Below are 25,259 nucleotides of genomic sequence, written 5' to 3'. Positions count from 1 at the left end.
ATTCTTGTAGTTTCTTTTTGTTTTCCTTCTTTGATAACTTTTCATCTGCTAGCTTTTAAAACTTGGTGTTCTGCGTTTTCACTCTTGGTTCTCTTCTGTTACGATGCAGTGTCTCTCTGGGCAGCAAAACTCATTCTTGCTTGAGGCTTGCTTTCACTATTCAGTTTTATATTCTCTTACATTGGAAGCTGCATTCACCTAGCTCCCCAGCTCTGAAGCCTGAGAGTCTCCCGAGACAGGTCGAAAGATTTTTAGCTATAAAAAAGTTTAACTATGTTGTTGGAAGTTCATTATTCTTTGTTTTATATACATTTTATTATTCGAGCCCTTTTATTCCTTCAATTGCTTTAAAAATGTGTGAAGTAGAACTTTGCATATATATATTTTTCCCCCAGTAGAGGAACCTGTGCTCTGTAGTAGGCATATGGTAGCCATGTGATCATTTACCCCTTCTTTTTTGAAAATTTGTAATTTCTGCTCATTTCTACACACTGGTGATTAAAAAAAATTAATTATTTGTATGCAACTAAAATATTTGAGATGGCTGAATTCCCCATTGTGAATGGATACATATGTGGGAAAATTATTTCACCAAGATGAGAAAGAACTGAGTCCCCACACAGATTTTAATACCTGTAACTTCTTGCCCAAATCTCTTAGCTGCTTTCTCTCATGAGGGAAAAGAGGAGTAACTGGTGGTATTAACACTTTCTAACTTTTAAGAAGTATCATTCATAAAGGTTAGTTACCACTTTTTCATTCTGTTCTAAATTTCATTTTTTTAGTGCTAGTCTGGACCCATTAAATTTATATCATAACTTGCTATTAGGTCATGATCTATGGTTTGAAAACCACCCAGACCATAAATCCCTGAGTTTCTCCAATATTGAAATATGATGTCCAGGTCTTCCACTTATTCCTCCACTTGCTTTCAAAATAATTAGTATATCACATATGAAATCATCTTTATGTCTTGCTAGACTTCTTTTTCTTTTTCTTTTTTTTTTTTTTGGTCTTTTTGCCATTTCTTGGGCCGCTCCTACGGCATATGGAGGTTCCCAGGTTAGGGGTCGAATCGGAGCTGTAGCCACCGGCCTACGCCAGAGCCACAGAAACGTGGGATCCGAGCTGCGTCTGCGACCTACACCACAGCTCTCGGCAACGCTGGATCCTTAAACCACCGAGCAAGGTCAGGGATCGAACCCGCAACCTCATGGTTCCTAGTCAGATTCATTAACCACTATGCCACAACGAAAACTCCTAGACTTATTTTTCTTTTATGTATATTTTTTCTCATTTAGCATACTGCTTCTTGGAGAGCAAGACCTTTGCTCTTATTTTATTATTATTATTTTTTTTAGGGCCACACCTGCTGAATATGGACGTTCTTGGGCTAGGGATTGAATTGGAGCTGCAACTGCAGGCCCATGTCACAGCCACAGCAGCGTGGGATCTGAGCTGCAGCTGAGACCTATGCCGCAGCTTGTGGCGACACCAGATCCTTAACCTGCTGAGCAAGGCCAGGAATTGAAGCCACATCCTCAGGGACACTATGACAGGTTCTTAACCCCTGAGCCACAATGGGAACTCCTGCCTATGTTTTAAAAGTTTAAACAACTTGTGTTTTGAAACTGACAAACTTACAGAGAAATCACCATGAAATAAAAAGAAATTTTTGGAGAGTAGATTGCAAGCCTAATGTTTCATCACCCCTAGAGACTTGATATATTTCCTACAGAAAAGGAAGGATATTTTTCCTGCATAACTGTAATGTAACTATAAAGAATGGGTAATTAACAGTTACCCAACAGCAGGAACGGTTGGGACTGAGAGGAGGAAAATAAAACAAGTAGATTTGACAGAATTTGTTGACCGCTTATGTAGGTGAAAAGAGAATAATTGTAACATTGAGAAAAGTTAGTATTAATTCCCCTAATATATGGCTTGTGTCTACGTGTGAAGTGGGAAATATACCTGTATTAAAAATGTTTAGTTATGGAGTTCTCTGGTGGTCTTGTGGTTAAGGATTTGGCATTTTTACTGCTGTAGCTTAAGTCTGATCCCTGGCACAGGAACTTCTGCCTGCCATGGGTGCAGCCAAAAGAAAAAATGTTTAGTTACCTAACACCTCAGTGTCAATGTTCTGTGGGAATACAGTTTTAAAATGTTGTGTTCTAATAGGCGAAGTAATATTTAATCACAGATTCTCTATTGTTGCCTACTGTTAAGATTTATTGTTAAGTAATTGGGATTTTGAGTCAAATAACGGAATCTATTGAAAAGCTTTATAGCAGAAGTGAGATTTTAAAAAATTTTTTATTCAAAAAAATTTTATTAGGAGTTCCCTTCGTGGCTTAGTGGTTAATGAATCCGACTAGGAACCATGAGGTTGCGGGTTCAATCCCTGGCCTTGCTCACTGGGCTAAGGATCTGGCGTTGCTGTAAGCTGTGGTATAGGTTGCAGACAGGGCTTGGATCCTGTGTTGCTGTGGCTGTGGTCTAGGCCGGCGGCTATAGCTCTGATTAGACCCCTAGCCTGGGAACCTCCATGTGCCTTGGGAACAGCCCTAGAAAAGGCAAAAAGACAAAAAAAAAAACCCAAAATTTATTAAAGTAGAGTTGATATACAATGTTGTGTCAGTTTCTGCTGTGACCCAGTCGTACATATATATATACACATTCTTTTTCTCATATTATCTTCCAGCATGAGATATTTTTTAAATCATCCTAGGTTCTGTGGATAGTGTCAGTGAGATAATGGGATTGAAGGAAAACAGCCAAAGAATCCACAACTTATATCCAGCCCTGCCTTCTGTGAGGATCCAGCCCCAAATGGCCAAAGCTGTCATTTCAAACAATGTGAAAAGAATTAAACTTAACCATGAACATATACACACCCTTTCTTAATTCAATTTCCTGTTTCTTTTACCTTCTTCTGCACTAGTATTTGGTCTAGAAAACTCTTCCTGAGCTTCAGCCATACCCTAGCTGTATCTAGTTGATTTTTACATCTTGGAAAGGGCACTAGAAAAAAACTGAGTTTTATTCTTCATTATTATCTCTGCAATTTTACTTTCATTTACTTTCTTTTGTGTTCAGATTAATCTCTGTAAGTTATGGCATTTGAGCCAAATATGGTATAATATAGTAGTTAAAAATATGGTTTCCATAATTAGGTTCTCTGCCTCTTAATTGTGCTCATCATTCTGTATCCATGTGATCTTGGGCAAGTTATTTCTCCACGCCTCAGTGTCCTTGGCTGTAAAATGAAGGTAACAATAGCACAGATCTCACAAGATTGTTTTGAAGATTAATTGAGTTAATATACCCTTGACCCCTGAACAATACAGGGTTAGAGACTCATTGAAAGATCCGAGTATAATTTATAGTCAGTCCTCTGTATATGTGATTCCTCTATATTTGCAGTTCCTGATTCCTTTGTATCTGTGGTTCTACATCCTTGGATGAAACCAACTGAGGATTATGTAGCACTGTAGTATTTATTATTGAAAAAAAGTCTGCATATAAGTGGACTCAAAGAGTTTAAATCCATGTTGTTCATGTATGTGTATTTTAGGAATAGTGTCTAGAACATAGTGAGGACTAAGTAAGTGTTAGCTCTTATTTTTATAATTATGATTTTTTTTAATTGTTTGCTCTCTTAGGTCTATTCTATCCATTTGTAATACTTTTGTAAGAATATTTCTCCTATTTGCTACTCCTCTCCATTGTCACTGTTACCCTATTATTATTCAGGACTAAATTAGTTACTGCATTTAAAATGCTCAGAATAGTGCTGTCACCTAATAAGCACTTGGTAAGTGCTAGCCCTTATTAGTGGTTATTGTGACTTTTACATAGATGAGCTCTCAGGTCAGTAAGAAACTTTGCTTGCATTAGTGGTCCTACACCTTTAATTTCCTCTCCTGCTATGTAGATTGGTCTTTCTAAGACTGTTCATATAATGCTGCTCCATTTTGAGGTCTCTGATGCCTAAAAGAAAACAGAACTGAAAAAGTTTAACAGAGATATCAGATGACTTGCCAAGACCAATTGAAAAAAATGATATTAATGAAAGCAATAAACTTGAATTTTGAAGCAGTGAAAATTTTTAGGTATTTAAGGTCATCTCATGCTTAAACAGTCTCAGTATTTTGTATATGAAAAGTGATATTAATGATCAAATTCAAGAGGACTTGCTACTTATTTATTTTTAACAAGGGACTAAAACTAAAACTTTATCTGAAAAACTTAATTCAATTGAATTAGAATGTGAAGAGTAAACATCAGGAATTTTTTAAATGAATTTTCTTAGGAAAACAAGTGTATTTATCCAGATTTAAATAAAGAAAAAAAATTAAGTATAGTTTGTTACTCTTCATAGACAGGTCTCATGTGTTCATGTCAAAGTCCTAAGCTGCTTTTTAGAATTTAAACGAAAATACCTTCATTTCTTTTTTAAAAAAATAACGTTGTTAGCTTTTTGTTGCAATAATGAGACCTTATCTAATTTCTTAAAGAGAAGTCACTTGTTATGTGTTCATTTGCATGACCTCCTCTTTAACCCTTTGTTGGTCTTGAGCTGTATTTCTACTTTAAGTATGTTAGAGTGGCATGGAGGAAAGTGTTTTTCTCTGGTAAAAATTGCATTTGATTTTGTCTTTTTAATAGCTACATAAAGCTGTTTCACTGCAGTTTTCATTTTCGGATGATTTTTTGTTTAAATCAGGTTTTTACGTATATTTTTTAAACTTTACTACAGGAAATGGTAGAGTGAGAGTTAATTTGTTACACGGAGGGAAGAACAGTCCATTGGGGGTTAAATTGCAGAGTCTAATGGAATAATAACTGGTAGCACCATCTGCTGGCCTACTTCCGCAGAAGGAGTCAGTATTTTTAACGACATCTCTAATATTCATGCTGATGCATTTTGATGCTTTGTGCATTCATTTCTTTCTGTGCTTTGTTGGAATCTGGCTATCTGCTTACAGCTATTGAGGAAACTCAGCTTTTTAGGAGGGGTTTATGGCCTTTTTCATATCTAAATAGGATGAACAGTGGATATAAACTTGCCAAGGCAGAAATGTGTTGATAAATCACAATGTGTATTTGTGGAGGGTTGTGCATCTCTTGGTTGCAGCTTGCTAAATAGGCCATTTAGGAATCTTCTTTCAATGCTTTTTTCTTGAGCACTGCCTGGGGTGGTGAAAAAGCAGAGGGCAAGCCTTTGTCTGACGCCAAAAATGTCTTCAGTGAAGAGGCCAAGAGGAAGGGTAAGTGAAAGCCTGAATGAGTGGGAGGAGGAGGGGTTCTTTGGGCTAAAAGGCTAATGGGATTGAATAACCTTCCTTATTACTGGCTGCTGCTGCGGGAGTCGTACTGCATCGCCATCTTGAGCTTGTTGCTGTTTTCTCGCGTCTTGGTTATTTGTTATAGCCTGTAGGCCTTAAGGTGGCATTTTAGTGAGCGATTCTAAACCCTCCTTCCTTTCCCAGTGCTGCAGCACTGCTATGAAACCTTTGATGAGGCAGGTATAGAAAAGATATCCAGTGAAGCACACTGGAATCAGCATGAAAATGTGTTTGGAAATTCCTGGTGTTTTTTTCCCTTGCTGTAGTCAGAGGCATGTTTACGGGTAAGAGCATAACAAAACTGTGATCTAAGAATATGTTGATGAATGCGTGTTTTAAGAGGTTATTCTTTTAAAAATGCTGTTGGTATGCTTTCTGTGATATTGCTAAAATATTAATAATTTTAATGTGAAAACTATAAACTTGGTGGGTTTTTTTTCTCAGAATTGCTTGAGCAAAATATTGTAATACAGAAAGAGGAAAAAATTCTCATTTAACTCTTTCACAGAAAAACTAAAACTTTCTCTAATTTTAAGTATGGGAATGTGTTTACTAACTAGCTGTGTTGCCGCATAGATTGCACATTGCAATGATTTGAATGATTTCAGGTTCTAGTTCCAGTTTCTTACAAAGCAGAGAGGCTTTGTTTTTCTAAAAATCATAACAAACTGTAGGGAGTAGTCATTCTGAGTTACAATTACTATTTAAAAATTATTAATAATTTTCAGAGTTCCGGAGTGAAGAGGAAAGAAAAGACTTTTATTTATTCCAAAAGCCCAGAATATTTACATGATTACATTTGAATTAGCTCTATTTATAGGACAAAATTTGAATCAGCTAATTAAGAATGCTATGAAAATATCAGTGAATCCATATTATCTTTCTTTTAACCTTCATTTTTAAAAGCAGTAGTTGAGCTTTTTATTTTATACCTACACTAATTTCTAGATCAGCAAAATGTTTAATTTTAATTCTGTAACACTCATATTTTACTTCTTTAAGCTTAATTCTGATTTTTTCGTTATTTCTGTTAATTGTGTTTAAATGTACCTTGGTATATTATGTAAAAATTGTTTTGATTTCTCTAGCCTCCATCTTCCAAGAAGAGTGATGGTTCTGGGACATATACTAAGTTGCAGAATTCCCAGGTGAGGATCATGTCCGAGAAGAAGCAGAGAAAAAAGGTGGAATCAGAAAGCAAGCAAGAAAAGGCTAATCGTATAATATCAGAAGCCATAGCAAAAGCAAAGGAGCGTGGGGAACGCAATATTCCACGAGTAATGAGCCCTGAAAACTTTCCTAGTGCTTCAGTTGAAGGAAAAGAGGAAAAGAAAGGTAGAAGGATGAAATCCAAGCCAAAAGACAAAGAGAGCAAAAAACCAAAACCTTGTTCTAAGTTAAAAGAGAAGACGAAAATTGGGTAAGTTGTTTAAGAATTAAATCTCATTCCTTTGAATATTTTGTAAGTGTGCAGTCTGTCTAATCTTTTACTTTTGATTTGCATGTGATATGTTTACTCCCACTTTGGAGTTTTAAGTTGTTAGATACCTCACTATCTTTTTGAACGAATTAGGTTAATCCAGAATTTACTAAATTTTGCTAGTCTGTGACCATACCGTTTTGTGTATTAATGTTAGTAAAAGCAATTTAAAATAGGAAAATATTTTATATATAAAACAGAAAAAGGAAAATCAAAACAAAACCTATATTGCTGTGCCAGTTCTATGTTCACTTTCTTTATAAAAAAGAACTTGAAATTCTTTCAGTCTTTACCTCTTAGTTGTACTTCATTGGGCACCTTATAGTTTGAAAACGTAGTATTTACTCGTAAACCCACAACTTTGGACTAAATGGAACACATAAAAGCTAAGATGATTTAAATTAACAATAAGCAGCTCTTGGCTCTTACAGACTTCCTCCCTTACAGTCTCTCTGATTTACTTTATGTAATAAAGAGGCCAGGTAAGGATTAATGCTGCAAGAGAATTATAAAGACAAAGAATTGCTTTAGGAGGGTACATTAGTCCTAGGTATTTTTATTTGACTACTTACCTAATACATTTTCAAAAAATCAGAAACAGTGTTATTATTTGTTTTACATGTATGTTTTACATGTAAGGGGTAAAAATAATCTAAGGCCAGAATAGTTTAAGCTTGTGTTTGCAGGAATATTTGGTTATTTTTGAAGGCTTTATGTGAAATTTTAGATAACATTTCTAATCTGTTTTCTTTTTCCCACACAAAAAAAGTACACAATAAAGGGAAAATACCCTTATAAAAATCTTCATTTGCTCAAGAAATTATTGGTACATTATATAGATATTTAAAACTAATACAATTTTGTAAATAATTAACTTCGCATTTTAAATGCAGCCACCAAACTGAGATATATCATTCCTGATGGCTTGACTCCAAACCATTAAATAACATGGACTCTCTTGTTGTTATAGAGTAATAATTAATATTACTGATTTTGCGTTTTATTTGCATATAGATAAAATGAAATTTGAAAGTTGGATTTCTACTCCTTTTATATTTAAAGGTTTTGGTATGGAAGTATCTTGTTATTTCAATATTTTTCCTAGTTTTAATTTAGGAAACCCCATATTTATTTAATCCTTTAATGTGTAAAAAGTGACTGTAATTAAAGTTTTTCAGTTTTAGCTTGTATAGAGATATGGTCAAAGTAGTGGTACTGTTAGAAGAAGGGTATTTTAAAATAATACATAAAATATAGAGGAAATAGGTAGAGAAACCTCAAAAATTATAGAAAATTTAAATTTTGAGGGACTATCTAGAGGCAAAAGATAACAAGTGAACCTGGTTAAGAAAAAACAGTATATAAGGGAAAAATTAGAAATTATTATAATAGAAAAAACATGGATTTTTAAAAAGTGCAAATTAATATGGTAGGAAATAGTAATATATTACAGTAGAGGGAGTATCTGACTGATTCTGTGATATTTGTATTTTCATCAGAAGTAGGTAGATTATTAACAATAAATTATTTTAATATTGCAGAGCATGATCAATTTAATATTTGCTTTTAGAGATAGCATCCTTGAGAAAATAGGTGAGAATTGTATTGGAAAGATATTTACATGGCAAGATATTGAGTAATTGATAGAAAAAAAAACTTACTGAGAGTTATAGCTTTTTGATAAAGGATTTATAAGTTGTAGGCAAGTAAAAGTGAAGCTTGCATATATATTATTAAACTGTTGGAGTGAAACAATTTCTTGATCATCTTTATCAGACAACCTAAGATTCCTACCACATTGGAGAAAAAAATCATAATTAGAAATGATATTAATCTATAATCTAGAGTTCCATATTGGTCACTTGAAATATTTCATTACTATGTTTTCCAATAAGCCACTACATTTTATATACATATATATGTGTATATATATATATATATTTTTTTTTTTTTTGGTCTTTTTGTCTTTTTAGGGCTGTACCCGCAGCTTATGGAGGTTCCCAGGCCAGAGGTCCAGTTGGACCTGTAGCCGCCGGCCTATGCCACAGCTATGTCTGCCACCTGCAGTAAAGCTTATGGCAATGCCAGATCCTTAACCCACTGAGTGAGGCCAGGGATCAAACCCGTGTCCTCATGGATGCTAGTAGGGTTCACTAACTGCTGAGCCATGACGGGAACTCCACATTTTATAGTTTTGAATTTGCCAAGTTTTTAATTTTTCTGTTAAGAACCATTACTTAAAGAGTTAAGTTTATTTTCATATTTTAATAAATAGTATTTCATGATGTATTAAACTTTTTCTTATAGAGATTTTATTTTTCTATTAGGTTTAGAAGATTGGACTTTTGCTAATATCAGCTGATTGATTTAAGATAAAATTAAAGGGAGTGTGTGCTAGAACTTAACCATAAGCAATATGAAATATGAATTTCAGGAGTTCTGATTGTGGCTCAGCAGGTTAAGCAACCAGTCTAGTATCCATGAGAATGTGGTTGGACCCCTAGCTTTGCTCAGTGGGTTAAAAGATCTGGCATTGCTTTGGCTGTGATATAGGCCAGCAGCTACAGTTCTGATTCAAACCCTAGTCTGGGAACTTCCATATGCTGCAGGTGTGGCCTTTAAAAAAAGAAAGGAATATAAATTTCAAAAGTAACTAAATTTGTAAAAAACAAGTTATGGTTGTTGTATAGTCAGAGTTGGTGTTTATTTTAACCCACATATGTGATGATGGTAATCTAGGAAGACTAATTTGAAGAAAACCAAACCTCAGCTTGCTTGTATGCTTGCAACCTTTTAATTGTTTCTGTCAGTTTCATAAATTATTTTAATACAAGAAATAGAGTATCCTTTTCAGAGACTTCATGGTTAAGTTCTTTTGACTTTGGAGCCAGTTGCACTTACTCAGATTCCCCCATTGTCACTCATTAGCAGTGTGACCCCAGACAAATACTTAATGTCTTTAAGTTTTAGTTCCTTCATACATAAAATGAGGATAATGATAGAGCTTACCTTATAGTGTTATTTTGAGGATCAAGTGATTTAATAATATTTAAAGCATATAGAACAATACCTGTTAGTCTTTATTTTCTGCAAACATAAATAGCATACAACTTTTGAAGGAAAAAGCCTAGGCCAGCCTTCATAGCTAAACTCTCATGGATCTGCCTTGGTTCTCTTTCTACTATGGCTCTGTTCTTAAATAAGATCGATTTTAAAAATCAAGCAGACAAATGAAAATAGAAACAGTTGCTACCTGGTAAGAAGGATAATGGGTTAATTCATTAATATTTTTTCTTTCGTATGGGTAGGTATGTTTATCAGATTAGCTAAAAGCAGCATTTAGGATAGGTAGATTTTGTTTGAAATATACCTGGAATTTGAAAGGAATTACATGGATATGTGGAAAGATGTGAGTTAAAACGGAACTGGGAGGTATAAAATGAAGTGGGAGGTAGGACTGGAAACAAACTTTTTCTACCTTGACTTTTTTCAGGATCTTGGCAGTCAGGTTCTAAGGAGCTGCCTTTCAAGTAGAAGAACAGGTATTTCTTTAGAAGTAGTCAGCACGTACTAGATGCTCCATGAATGGAATAGAATGAATTTAATGAATGGAAGATTAAATATTAAATGACACCAAATGGTTGCATTTGATTTGCTTAATCAAAAACCAGAAATGGCAGGAGTTCACATTGTGGCTCAGCAGATTAGGAACATGACTAGTATCCATGAGGATGTGGGTTTGATCCCTGGCCTTGCTCAGTGAGTTAAGGTCCGCGGTGTTACTGTAAGCTGTGGTGTAGGTGGCAGATACAGTTCAGATCTAGCATTGCTATGTCTGCAATACAGGCCTGCAGTTGCAACTCTGATTTGACCCCTAGCTTGGGAACTTCCATATGCCATAAGCACAGCCCTAAAAAAAAGAAAAGAAAAGAAATGGCAAGCTAAATCTTTCAGGAAATCACAAGGACAAAGCTTATGGTTTAGTAATAATAAAGTTAAATTCCAAAATAAATTCTAAGACTTCTGGTAGAATTTTCTTATGGCTATTTGGTTTTAGATTGTACAATAAAACGTCACATGATTTGACTGAAGAATTTTTAGACTTGTTTTATAACTTTGACATTTAAATTATGTTTTCACACTGTCAGTTATAATTTACTTCTTAGCATTAAATTATCAGACTGACAAGTAGAATGCCTGCGACACTTAAAAATGCTCTTGTGACCCTATAAATATAATCAGTAAAAGTACTTCATGATTAAAAGTTAAACATTTTTTGTATTCATAATTATTCTTTCTGTTTATTAGGAGAGTGTCAGTTAGTTACCAGGTACTAAAAGTAGCTTTTCTCATTAATTAAGGCAGAAAATATCTAAATCAGGAAATATTTATCCACTCAAGTAAAAATTAAGAATGTCATGTTATAAAGAAAACAATAAAACATTAAGATCTGGAAGTTATATTGTATCCTTTTCTGCTATTGTTGTTCTGAACCCCCAAGAAGAAAGAAGCAAAATAACATTTGTTGATTACCTACCACCATGTATATATGTAGGTATTTATGTGTGTATTTTTAAATAAAACTATCATGTAAATATGTCTACATATATGTAGAGAGAGATATTTTCATCTAAATAGTAAAATATAAGGGTAATAATATCAATAAAATTTGAGGGAAAAATAAGATAAATCATCAGAAATTGGGAATTAGCACTTTATAGTCTATGTTAATAAAGTAACAAATTAGACCCTGATTGTAAGTATTCAAGATAATAGGAATTTAGTATCTGCTTAGATAAAATATAAAATATTAATTAATTTTTTCTTGGCATGTGATAAAAAAGCATTTTGAAAATGTATGATATAAATTTATTATATATTTTTAATCATTAATCATGCCATTAGTAGTCTCTATGTAAGTTCTATAAATTTTTAAATGTCAAGGAAGTAAAATGTTTTATTTATATCACTCCTTATGTATAAACTTAAATTCACTGAAAATCTGAACCATACTCCTCTGAAAGAATTGCTGTATACATTATGAATTTAGTTAAGATTTACATTTACGGGCTTCCCCTTGTGGCTCTGTGGTAATGAGCCCAACTAGTATTCATGAGGATGTGGGTTGAATCCCTGGCCTCCTTAGTTGGGTTAAGGGTCCAGCATTGCCATGAGCTGTGGTATACGTCGCAGATGCAGCTTGGATCCCGCATTGCTGGGACTCTGGTGTAAGCTGCAATTCGACCCATAGCCTGGGAACTTCCGTTTAAGCTGCAGGGTGGCCCTAAAAAGCAAAAATTAAAAAAAGATTTACATTTAAGAAAATGCCAGTTAAAACTATGGCATATCTTTGATTATTTCTTGATTTCATAGATGTTAACAGTATCTTAGAGACCCTGAAGTAAGATATTGATTTTAAATTACTATTTTGTCAGTATTTTTAAGCATAAACATCAGTTTCTTTAAAAAAAATGAATTTTTTAAAGAGTAAGAACTAAATTATGCTGGTAAATATATTTACTATGATTAATACCTAGCTAATATTTGGCCATTAATGACTGTGAATATGAAACAACTCAGTGAATTCAACTTTTTGAAAAAAATGAAGTTAACCTTTAAACAGGAAGTGATTTATAGTCCCAGTTACCAAAAGCTTACAATATAATTTTACTTTCATAAATATAAGGATTAACCAAAATAAAGAATCCCTTTAAAACTTGATTGTTAGTTCCCATTGTGGCTCAGGTTAAGGACTCGATGTTACCTTTGTGAGGATGCAGGTTTGATCCCTGTCCTCGCTCAGTGGGTTAAGGATAGGTATTGCCGTAAGCTGCATCATAGGTAGCAGATGGAGCTCAGTCTGGTGTTGCCATAGCTGTGGCGTAGGCCCTGGCTGCAGCTGTGATTTGACCACTAGCCAGTGAACTTCCATATGCTGCAGATGTGGCTGTGGAAAAAATAAAATAAAATAAAATCCAAAAAAAACTTGACTTTTTTTTCCAGATGAGTTTAAGCAAGTCTTGGGTTGAATTTTAAGCTGAAGTAATTTCATCAAGTTAAATGTGTTTCTTCTAAGAAAAAAAAAAAAAAGTTACATTATACATGTTTAACGACTTTAAAAATATCTCTAGTGCCTTCCACTGGGCATGCAAAAAAAATTTATAGTGAGAAATAATACATGTGCTTGTTTCCTTTAGTTATAAATTGGATGTGTTGATTCCAGCAAATAGAATAAATGGATTAAGACTCAATGTTTGAAACTACTTAAAAGAGACACATGCACCCGCATGTTCATTGCAGCACTATTGACAATAGCCAGGACATGGAAACATCCCAAATGTCCATCAACAGATGATTGGATTAGGAAGATATGGTGTATATATATACAATGGAATACTACTCAGCCATAAAAAAGAATGACATAATGCCATTTGCAGCAACATGGATGGAACTGGAGACTCTCATACTGAGTGAAATAAGTCAGAAAGACAAAGACAAATACTATATGATATCACTTATAACTGGAATCCAATATACAACACAAATGAACATCTCCACAGAAAAGAAAATCATGGACTTGGAGAATAGACCTGTGGCTGCCCTACTGGGAGAGGGAGGAAGTGGGAGGGATTGGGAGCTTGGGGTTATCAGATACAATTTAGAATAGATTTACAAGGAGATCCTGCTGAGTAGCATTGAGAAGTATGTCTAGATACTCATATTGCAACAGAACAAAGGGTGGGGGAAAAATGTATACATGTAAGAGTAACTTGATCCCTATGCTGTGGGGGGGAGATTAAAAAAAAAAAAGTAATCATTGTTTGCCCAATTATTGCAATGAGAGAAACAACAGGGGGCAATTACAGATTGACACTGTGTAGAATGCAGCTTGTTACACAGCCTCTGCTAAAAACCTGTGGGCAGTATTTAGTTAAGTGCATGAGTTACATCTGAAAATCAAATATAAACTTCAGGTAGAAACACTGAGGTTTTCTAGGGCTTGTATTCTACAAACGAATTAACATTTCAAATTTATACTTAGTTTGAAGTTACCCTCCTGAAACAAGGTTTTTTTTTTTTTTTTTTTTTTTTTGGTCTTTTTTAGGGCTGTACCCGCAGCTTATGGAAGTTCCCAGGCTAGGGGTTGAATTTGAGCTGCAGCTGGTGGCCAACACCACAGCCATAGTAATGCCAGATCAGAGCCGAATCTGCTGACCTACACCACAGCTCTTGGCAGTGCCAGATCATTTAACCTGTTGAGCAAGGTGCCAGGGGTAGAACCCATGTCCTCAGGATATTAGTCGGTTACCCCCTGAGCCACCATGGGAAGTCATGAAACAAGCTATGTTTTGATATTTAAGTTCATCTTCGTGCCTGAATACTTGTTGCTGCATTTTGCTAAAATTGATATCAGATCCCTTCAAGATTTTAAAAAACAAAATTTGTATAAAACCTTTATGGTTAATATATTCTGTGTTATTTTGTTGCTGTACTTTGGTGATGTTTCAAATAGCAGACTATCTATTTGAAGATTGTATCTAAAGTGAAATTTTATTTTAGAATTAATATAGTGAATTCTTTGTAATTCAGGATGGAAGAATGGAATGTTCTTTGGTAATTGGGTATTTTACTTAACTGATTTTATATCATTCTACTTTTGGATCATCTGATTTCCTTCAGACGACATTTTGGCTATCAGTTGTCATTGTACAGGCAGTAGAAATTTCTGGTCATTTGAATGTCAATAAACTTCAACCCTAATTTTCTAAAAGATAATGTAGTTTCATTCTCTGTTCATTAAAGTATATTTATTGATATTAAATATCGATTGATGGGTTGAAGTATAGTATCATTATATTTTAAAATCAGTAAGGGGAGTTCCCATTGTGACGCAGCAGAAATGAATCCTGCTGGTATCTATGAGGATATGGGTTTGATCCCTGGCCTCTTCAGCCTCGATCAGTGGGTTAAGGATCCTGCATTGCTGTGAGCTGTGGTGTAGATTGCAGTCAAGGCTTGGGATTCCGTGTTGCTGAGACTGTGGTGTAAGCTGTAGCTGTAGCTCTGATTCTACCCCTAGTCTGGGAACTTCCTTATGCCACAGGTGTGGCCCTTAAAAAAGAGGCAAAAAAATAAAATCAGTAAGGTGTGTTGGATATAGTAGAGTAGGAATAAAGAGGCCTTTATTGTCCTCCACCAGACTTAGGATTTTTGGCCTTTTTTTGTGTGTGTGTGCTGAATTTTCCCTATTAGTTTAGTGGGACTGATGCCTACCTTGCCTACCTATGAGTTTTTCTCAGATCAACTGAGAAATTGCAGACAAATGCACTTTGCAATTTTAAGTGTTCTATAAGTATAAAATAGTTTTATTATCTTGAATATTTGTTCCAAGAGTTTTCTTCACTAATTATTTTGAGCCGTTGATTCCCAAATCTGGTGGGGATTTCTTTAAAGTATGATTGGGGTCCCACTTACTAGATGAGAATTCTGGACTTGGAACCTACAAATCTGGGGTTTTGTTTTGTTAGATTTTAGTTTGAGCTAATCTCACACTTGCAAAAATAGGTAAGAGTTCTCTTAGGCTTGTTACCCAGTTTCCTCAAATGTTAGCATCTTATGTAACCCGGGCACAATGATCAAATCCAGGAAGTAAACACTTAACGTAATCCTAGCTTATTTACAGACCTCATGCAAATTGTGTCAATTGTTCCATTTTTTTGGCCAGGATCCTGTTCAGGATCCCACATTTCATTTTGTTATCATGTTTATTTACATGCCTCCACATTGAAATAATTCATCAGTCTTTGTCTTTAATGACATTTTCAATTTCGAAGCATATTGGCTAATTATTTTGTAGAATGACTCTCAATTCGGTTTGTCTTATTTTTCTCATCAGGAATTTGTATTTTTTACAAATAAGTTCCTTATGAAGCCTGCCTCACACATTTAGGAATTACTGATCAATACCAACTAAATGTTTGTTCCCCCTTGTAGTATCACTTTTATACCATTTTAGAACTTATAATACACTGATATGACTTCATTATTTCTATAAATTAGCACTCCGTGTAAGTAACCATAGTGTGTGTGTGTGTATTTTAACTCATAATTATGTCAGTTAAGAATGGCTTAAAGTTTTAGAATCTACTTTTTTCCTACCATGGAAATGTACCCCCCCCCCTTTTTTAACAGAATGGGCATGTGTAAACATTTTGTAAACATATTTGAAATATCTCTTACAAAGTTAGAATTTGAAAAATATTTTTGCATGAGTTACAAATAGTTAATGAGTTTATGAAATAGGTTGCTATTCCAGGCCTATAGAAAATATTGGAAGGATGGAATTCCTGTTGTGGCTCAGCAGTTAACGAACCCAGCTAGTATCCATGAGGACATGGGTTCATTTGCTGGCCTCGCTCAGTGGGTTAAGGATCCAGTGTTGCCGTGAGCTGTGGTGTGAGTCACAGACATGGCTCAGATCCCATGTTGCTGTTGCTGTGACAGTGGCATAGGCTGGCAGCTACAGCTCTGATTTGACATCTGCCTAGCCTGGGAATCTCCATGTGTTGTGGGTGTGGCCCCAAAAAGACAAAAAAAAAGAAAAGAAAAAGAAAATATTGGAAGAAAATATAGAATATATGAAAAATAAAATTTGAGAGATTTTCTTTGTTTTTAGTACATTTTTTCAAATAATAAAATAAAGGTTTATCTAAGGTTATCTAACCTACGCCCCCTCCACCAAAAGGTGTGGTGTTTAATATTAATTTGGTAGCACTTAGTAATATTTAGGCAATATTTATTTATAAAAATAATGTTAAGGCATCTTAGTACACTGTACTTAGTGAGTTTTCATTTCATTATTTTATACCACAAGAAAGGAAAAATAGAATCTCTTCATAGGCATTCATAAATACAAAAAAATGTAAATATCCTTGCTTCTGATTTCATTGAAATTTTTATTCAGTGGGATTTGAGTCTTTAAGCAGCCACATAGATACCATATCAGAATATGTATTTCACATGCAGAATTTACTTAGCCTACCAAACACTGAGAAAACACCTTTTAAAACAGTATGTGGAAGGGTATTAACAGGCCTTGATCTCCATTTTCATAGGAAGTTGTTTTAAATAACTACTTTCCTTTCACCAGTGTTGTCCTCATCTACAAACTAGTCTAAAATATGTGTATAGGTTTGGCTATGGATAGCAAGGGGGCGGTGTGTGAAAACTGTTTCTGCCAATCTGGTTTACTTGAGGTTATCCCTTACCTTGCCTTAGATGGTATTAAATAACCATAAGTAGCATAGTGGCTGCCTGTAGGAGGAGGTTGTTACCTGAAGAGAAAGCATGGCAGGAGACTTCTGGGAAACTGATGATGTCTTATTTCTTGATCTAGAAGCTGTTACTTGTTTATGTTCAGTTTGAGAAAATTCACTGAGCTACACTCTTGAGGTGTGCACTTTTCTGAATCTACATTATTCTTTGATGTTAGTATTCTTAGTTTTAGGGAAAGTGAAGGATTGCCTTTGGGGGCATTTTGAGGTTTTAATGTCTATATGATATCCGTATGGATGTGTCTATATTGGTTATGTGAATCCGAAGTTTGAGTAAAGGTCAAGACTAGAGATAAGAGATTTGAGAATCTTCAGTTTCTAAATGGTAAGTTAAGAATAGATTAAATTAGGAGTTCCCTTGTGGCACAGTGGTTCAGGATAGGTGTTGTCACTGCAGCAGCCCAGGTTGCTGCTGTGGTATGGGTTCCATTCCTGGCCTGTGAACTTCCACATGCTATGGGCATGGTCAGGAACAAAAAGAGTAGATAAAATTAAATTCCCAGGAATAGTATATAGAGAGGGGAGAAAGCTGAAGACAGAACTTTGAGAAATACCAAGGTTTTAAGGGACGGGTGGAAAAGACTGAATTCTTCTGAAAAGCAACATACTAAGAGAAGAAGCGCTGAGGAAGTTTAGTAGAACCAGAAGAATGTGTCATGAATTCAAGAGTACAGATAAGGAAAAAGTGATTAGTTATGTGTTGGTAGATAAAAACTGTAATTACATTTCCATTGGATTCAGCATTACAAAGGTCATTTATGGCCTTAGACATTAGGAATTCACACTTTAGAGTGAGATGTGTTTAATTTCTATCTCAATTCTTACTATTGGTGTGACTTTATTTTTTTAGGGCTGCACCTGCGACATATGGAGGTTCCCAGAATAGGGGTGGAATCGGAACTGTAGCTGTCGGCACAACACAGGATCCCAGCCGAGTTTGCAACCTACATCACAGCTCATGGTAATGCTGGGTCCTTAACCCACTGAGTGAGGCCAGGGATCGAACCTGCGTCCTTATGGATGCTAGTCAGATTTGTTTCTGCTGAGCTACGACGGAAACTCCCTGGTGTGACTTTAAACAAGAAATCTAACTTCTCTAAGCCTCAGTTTCCTCTTCTTATTAAAATAACAGTATTTGCTTCTCAGAGTTGTATCAACACCAAGTGAGAAAATGTATATAAAGTTGGCAGAGGCTGACTCAGTAACCACTGAATAAAATGGAAGCTGTGAGTATGAAAAGTAGTTTAAGAGTTCAGATTATAGTAGGTTGAGGAATGAAAGGCACAGCCAGTACAGATGACTTTTGAGAACCATGGATAAGGAGGAAGAGCAAAATCACATGATATCTAATAGTAAATACGACCTCAAGCTAGATTTTTATTTTAGGAGGGAAATCAGAGTCAGGAAGAAGGGCCAGAAGAGGAAGGAAGTGATCAATGAAAAAAGGGAGAAGGAATAGGTTATAATCATGGTTGGTTCCTTAATGTTGTTTCAGTGTTTCCTTTTGCGCTTCTGGTTTCTTGTTCCAATATAGGCTATGTTTTTATTCTCATTTATTGTGAAAGAGTGCAAGTGAGATACCAAGTAAGAATTACCATTATCCTGTTGAAGGTGGTAATCATACCAATATAAGGATAGCCTGGGAATAAATCATTTTGGAATTTTTTTTTCTCACCTCACATCAATACCTCATCCTGTTGTTTCTTCTTTTGTAGTGAAAAATTGTATCTTTCTTCCCTCTTCATCCATACTACTAAGGCTCTGAGTTTCATTCTTCATCTCTCAGCTGAACTGCCAATCTTATCACTGTTTTCCCTGACTTGCATTTCACTTCCTTCCAGGTGCATTGCTCTCTTTAAAATTCTCTTTTCCATCAATTTTATTGAGATGTATTTGACGTATCACAATATATTCGTTTAAGGTGGACAACATAGTGATTTGATATGTGTATATATTGTCAAACTATTACCACAATAAGCTTACTTAACCTCTGTCACTTTACAAAGTTATATATATTTTTCTTATGATGAAAAATTTTAAGATCCACTCTCTCAGCAACTTTCAAATATATGATTCATTATTATTACCTGTAGTCACGATGCTGTACATTATATGTGTTTAAAATTCTGCATCGGGAGTTCCCATCGTGGCTCAGTGGAAACGAATCCAACTTGTATCCATGAGGATGGGAGTCCGACCCCTGGCCTCACTTAGTGGGTCGGGGATCCAGCATTGCTGTGGACTGTGATGTAGTTTGCAGACGCAGCTTGGATCCTGAGTTGCTGTGGCTGTAGCATAGGCCTGCAGCTGTAGCTATGATTTGACCCCAGCCTAGGAACTTTCATATGCCGTAGCCCTAAAAAGCAACAACAGCAAAACCTTACATCTTTCTATTGCTTTATTCTTTTTTCATTCATTCTAAAACATTTCAGTGCCATTTGTTGTCAGTGGTAAACAAGACAGATTTCTTTTTAAATACCTGCTAGCTTTAACTAGCTTTAAATTAAAACCTTAACTCCTTGCATGAAATACAAAGGCCTTCTGTGATGTTGACCCATCCAGAGGACCATCTCTCTGCTTCCTCCTCCTGTAGTACTTTGTGCATTCCCAACACACTCTTATCACCGCAGAGTCTCATTCTTCTGTGGTATCCCCCCGCCTGGAATGTACGCTACTTTTCCTTTCACTACCTGTTGGACCCCCTTTCATTGTTCACTTCCCTATCTCAAACTTTACCTTCTCTGTGAAACCTCTTCCACTCTTCAGTAAACATGAGTATTTCTTCCTTTGTGTTCACATTACCTCTTAGACTAACTTCCCCTTTAGAATTTTAGCTGAGGTCATGTTTCAACAATGAACTGTTAAGGTTAGGAACCATGTCTACTTGATCTTCAAATCCTTGAACTTACGCAAGTGCCTGGCATATCATAGTTAGATGTAGTTGAGAAATTACTATGTGATAAAGATCGCTGAGAGCTAACATATTATCTCATTTAATTCTCAACAACAATAGAAGTAGCTCTTGTAATATCCCTATTTTCCAGACAAGGAAACTATCAAGTAATTTGCTCAGTGTTTCATAGGTAAATGGTGATATCAGTTTTTAAATCTTTGACACTATGATTTCAAAGTGCATCCTCTTAACCCCCGACTTCTCCCACATTAGTAAATAATAATTGTTGAAGAAAATTTTGAGATATTTCTGATATGTCACACCTGAACGTATTTTGGAAGTTTCCTATGTTTGGAGTACAGATATCTAAAGTAAGATTTTACTGGTTAGCAATTAACTTGGTTTGAGACTAGTATAGTACTTGAAGATCATGCCCTCCCAGCTGTTGAACCGGATAAAGAAATGCGGGAGCTCAGTGCTTCTGTCTTTAATCAGGAAAAAACATGGAGTTCCCTGGTGACCTAGCCATTAAGGACTCTGTTGTCACTGCTGTTGCTCAGGTTGCTCTGTGGTGAGTTTCAATCCTGGGCCTGGGAACTTCTGCATGCCATGGTCGCAGCTTAAAAAAAAAAAAAAAAAAAAAAAAAGGAAAAAGCATTTAACATATTTTAATTTTAGATATTTACATTTAATTTTTTTATTCCTTCTTTTTTGGCCACCCCACAGCATATGGAGATCCCAAGCCAGGGACCAGAGCCAAGCTGCAGTTTCAATGTACATCACAGCTGTGGCAGTGCCAGATGCCTAACTCACTGTGCCGGGCCGGGGATCAAACCTTTGTCCCAGTGCTCTGGAAACACTGCCAATCCCGTTTCACCACAGTAGGAACTCTTATTTACCGTGTTTTAACATAAATACTGTAGAAATATATTAAAAAAAGGAAGTTCTTACTCTTTAGGAACATCAAGTACAGCCAAAAAAACTTTAACCTAAGTGAAATAAAGAATAATTAATTGTTAAAGTTTTTAAGGGAAAATTTACTCTAGGGTAGAGAGATGTAGAGACTTCGAGACTTGGAGTTCCCATCGTGGCTCAACAGAAACGAATCTGACTAGCATCCATGAGGACGTAGGTTCGATCCCTGACCTCGCTCCGTGGGTTAAGGATCTGATGTTGCCATGAGCTGTGGTGTAGGTTGCAGACGTGGCTTGGATCTGGCGTTGCCATGGCTGTAGTGTAGGCTGGCAGCTGTAGCTCCAGTCCCACCCCTAACCAGGAAACCACCATATGCCACAGGTTTGGCCCTAAAAAGACAAAAAACCCCTTTAATTGTTAGCTATATTACCTGACATTTTTCTCATGAAAAGTAATCCTGAGCCTAAGAAACAAAAGATAGAACTTGACTGCCTTTCTGTGCTTAGAAATATGTTAACTGTAGTATTGATTTATACTTGTTCCGTAGGAATAAAGAGTTTTTTATTTGAAAATGTCATTATGGATTTCATGATAAATATCATCTTTGGTTGGAGATTCAAGTGATATATAAAATGGAAGAAAGTTTATCATGGCAATCTCAGTTTGAGCAAACATGGGGAAAACACAAGAGATCTTACTGTTTATTCTTTTCCTCTTGAAACAGCAAACTCATTATTACATTGGGTAAGAAACAAAAAAGAAAGAATGAGTCTTCAGATGAAATATCTGATGCGGAACAGATGCCACAGCATACATTCAAAGAGGAAGACTCTCAAGTGAGTGTTAAAAGTTTTTCTGAGAAATTGAGCACTGACAGAATTATTTAGATAGCATAATATTGCTTTATGGATATTTAAACTATAGTTTAGTGGTAAAAATATTTTATTGTATGGTAGAACTTATATGACAGCGTTATTACAATATGGTCCTAATAATATTACTGTAAAATGTTAGACCTGGGAGGAGACATACACATCCTCTCCAAACCCCTCAGTTTTCAGATGATGAAACTGAAGCCCAGAGAGTTTAAGTAACAATCCAAAGTCCCTAATGGCTTTTGACTCGGAGAAGTATCTGGTGATATTATCCTTTACTTATAGAGTACTTGTGAATTAACTTGATGGAGATGTTAACTTTTAATGTCACGTACGAATAATAAAGTAAATGGGTTGAATCATTCATAGATAATTCCTTTGTTCCGCTTCTATTGAAGACTAGATAAACAATTTATTAAAAATCCCCTAATGCAGACAAAAATACTGTGCATTTTGCCTTTTTTTTTTTTTTTTTGAATAGGTGGATATTCAAAATAACCTTGCGAAGTTAAAAAAAAAATATATATATATAGTGAAGGTCATAGTAATTCAGGCCACCCTCTGCTCTCTAATAATTAAAGTACGACTCTAGGCCATAGGGGTGGTGGCATTTGTTGCATTATGGGGCCAGAAAGCCCCTGAATGGCCTTTCTTCTTCCTTATGCAGCTTCTTATCCAATGGGAGAGTAGTGGCTCAAGGCTCCTGGGCTGCTGCAAGAGTTGAGGTAAGGGCAGTGACTGAAGCTCCTAATATTATATGGCCTGGCTTTTTCTTCATATGTTATCTTTAACTTAGGCAGACTTACAATTAATTTATTCAATATGAGAAAATTTAAATTTTTACTCAAATAGTGCTGGCCATTTTTCCATTATGTAACTACCTAGCAGTGAAATGATAGAATAGGTTAACATGCACATTTCTTCTGTACTTTTGACTGTACTTAATTAGGTTGCTTTGACAGATGTGCTGCTTTAACACAAAAAAATTTAATGGGGAAGGAAAGAAATATTTTCTAGTAAACAATTGTAAATCTCTATTATTGACTCATTTTAAAATATATTATTATATAAATATATAAAAGTAACTTTCAACCGAAATGAGTTGTCAAATTTGAAGGCTCGAAAAGTAACTTAAGGGGAGCTCCTGTCATGGCTCGGTGGTATAGAACTGGACTAGTATCCACAAGGACATGGGTTCAATCCCTGGCCTCACTCAGTGGGTTAAGGATCCAGTGTTGCTGTGACCTGTGGTATAGGTCACAGTCGTAGCTCGGATCCTGCATTGCTGTGGCTGTGGTGTAGGCCAGCAGCTGCAGCTCCAGTTCAATCCCTAGCCTGGGAACTTCCATGTGCCACTGGTGTGGCCCTAAAAAAAAAAAAAAAAAAAAAAAAAGATGAAAGTAATTTACGGTTTAGAGTCAGGTGGAAATCTAAAAATGTGATTGTGATATTTAGTTTTTTACCTACTAGAGAATACTTCAGTAGTCTAACTATATTTAGAGACTTGTCATTTTCTTAAACCCCCTGCAGTTTTTGAGTATTATAGGAAACAAGTGATATGTTATCATAATGAAGTATTTAGTCGTTTAAAAGCATGTTTCTGACCTCTTATGTAAAGTGCTGCTGACTGATCAGTTAAAGCCTTTAAGACATAAGAAAAAAGCTAGAAAAAAGAAATTTGAAGAAAGTATTTGTCACTATTTTAAGTTGTGCTTTGAAAAACAGGGAGAAAGAAAGCCTGAAAAGAATCACATTATTTTAAAACATGGACCTTCGAAATTGTTTTTGTATTTTTTAAAGTGCTAGAACTGTTGTATGACAGAGAAAGATAATTGGTGAGAGTGGCACCTTACTTAGCTTTGCCTACTATGTAAGTATATATGCTCTAGTGGAATACAATCTGATGAAATCAGCTATAATCAGCTAACTCATGGAGTTTTTTAAATTACTCAGAGCCTGATAAAGTCTTCATAGGATGAAGGAGCACTTACTGTAAGTGGCTTCTCATTCTATCTTGTAAAGAATTACCTGCATATGCATTTTTGTGAGTTGAAAGGATTCTTTCAGGCCATTCATTCACTACTTACCAAGGAGTAAGTGAGGCATTGCCAAGTGCCAGTAGATGCCTGAGTCACCAAAAGGAAATTTCAGTGCTGAAAAACCTACAAAATCTTTTAAAAGTGTACTGAATTATTCCTACATTTCATTATCTAGGAGATTTGTGCCTAGTGAGACATAACATTGGTAATACGTTGTTATTGTTAGAATAATAAATGTCATGAATGGTTATTAATTTTAAAGTTTTCTTGAGAATTAAGAGCTATATAATGCCTTTAACTCCAAACATTCCTTTAGCCAAGTATTAGAGATGCATTGAATATTCCCTCCCAGGGAATAATAAATATTTTATATCTTGTCTAGAACAGAACGTGGAAAATTTGGATTTCTGGAACTCCTTTTTAATAGTGTTTATATGCCACTTTCCTGTTTCCCATAATGACAAAAGTGTTACCTTGAGTTTTGAAAATGTAAATGTCTTCATGGCTAAGAGACGGTGACCCATCCTAAATGAGGCATGGAGTTTAACACTACTTTTTTTGCTGAGCCATGTCACCACAATAGTGCCTTTCTTTCAATATTTCACCACTCTAAAGAGAAAGAGAAAGAGACAGACTAAAGGTCACTGCTGCCTTCCTGGATACAAGTAGCAGTTTGTCCCCACACTGCGACACTATTCACTATTTTTGTCATGGCTATGAAAGTCCAAAAGACCTACCAAATTGAAGACATTGGCAGAAACCAAAAGGAGAACACTTGGGTTATTCTGTTGGTTGCATATTGTGGGAATGTCATGGGAGTTTCTTAATACACAGAAGAATAGTAAAAGGAAGAAGAATGTGGAGCAGTAGAGCAACAGTTGGCTGAGATGCCTCTGTACATGAGATTTTAGGAAGGTGAGCAAAAGCAAATAGACGTCCTTGGGGATTTTCAAGCCATTATGAGATTCGTTTTTATAGTGGGAACATCAAATATTAGATGTTTAGGGAGGTAAGTAAAGCCATGTACATTTGATACCTGATTTTACATTACTTAGATTATTTTAAAATTATGTTACTACACATAATCCTTTTTTAAAAGCTCACTTGTTTTATGATAGTGGTGGTCTTTATTTTTAAGGGAAGGTAGTAAAACATGCTTCCTCCTCCATTCACATTTAATTATTTGGTAGATTTAGGACCTTGTTATTTTGTGTATCTCCCTTGAAACATTTTATATTACTTTGGATTTTTTTTCTGTTTTTCAACACAAGTTCATTTTATGTCAAGTATTTTTTAATTTGTGCTTTGAGTTTTACATCCCTGAATAATTATTTACCAATATTCATCCAATGTACTTTTTAGGTTTGGGGCA

The 25,259-nt window shown here is 35.3% G+C and overlaps 1 protein-coding gene across 1 annotated transcript in view; it reads left to right on the top strand.

Moving 5' to 3' along the window:
• Window positions 1-25,259, top strand: part of CHD9 (chromodomain helicase DNA binding protein 9) — a 242,106-nt gene that overhangs the window by 132,941 nt on the left and 83,906 nt on the right. The window contains 2 exon segments of the mRNA XM_021094174.1: window positions 6,440-6,771; window positions 21,698-21,809. Of these exon segments, the coding sequence (XP_020949833.1) occupies window positions 6,440-6,771; window positions 21,698-21,809 (444 nt within the window).

The sequence above is a fragment of the Sus scrofa genome, chromosome 6 (genome assembly GCF_000003025.6).
Source record: "Sus scrofa isolate TJ Tabasco breed Duroc chromosome 6, Sscrofa11.1, whole genome shotgun sequence".
In the NCBI taxonomy this organism is placed as follows: Eukaryota; Metazoa; Chordata; class Mammalia; order Artiodactyla; family Suidae; genus Sus; species Sus scrofa.
This window is presented reverse-complemented; position numbering and strand designations above follow the sequence as displayed.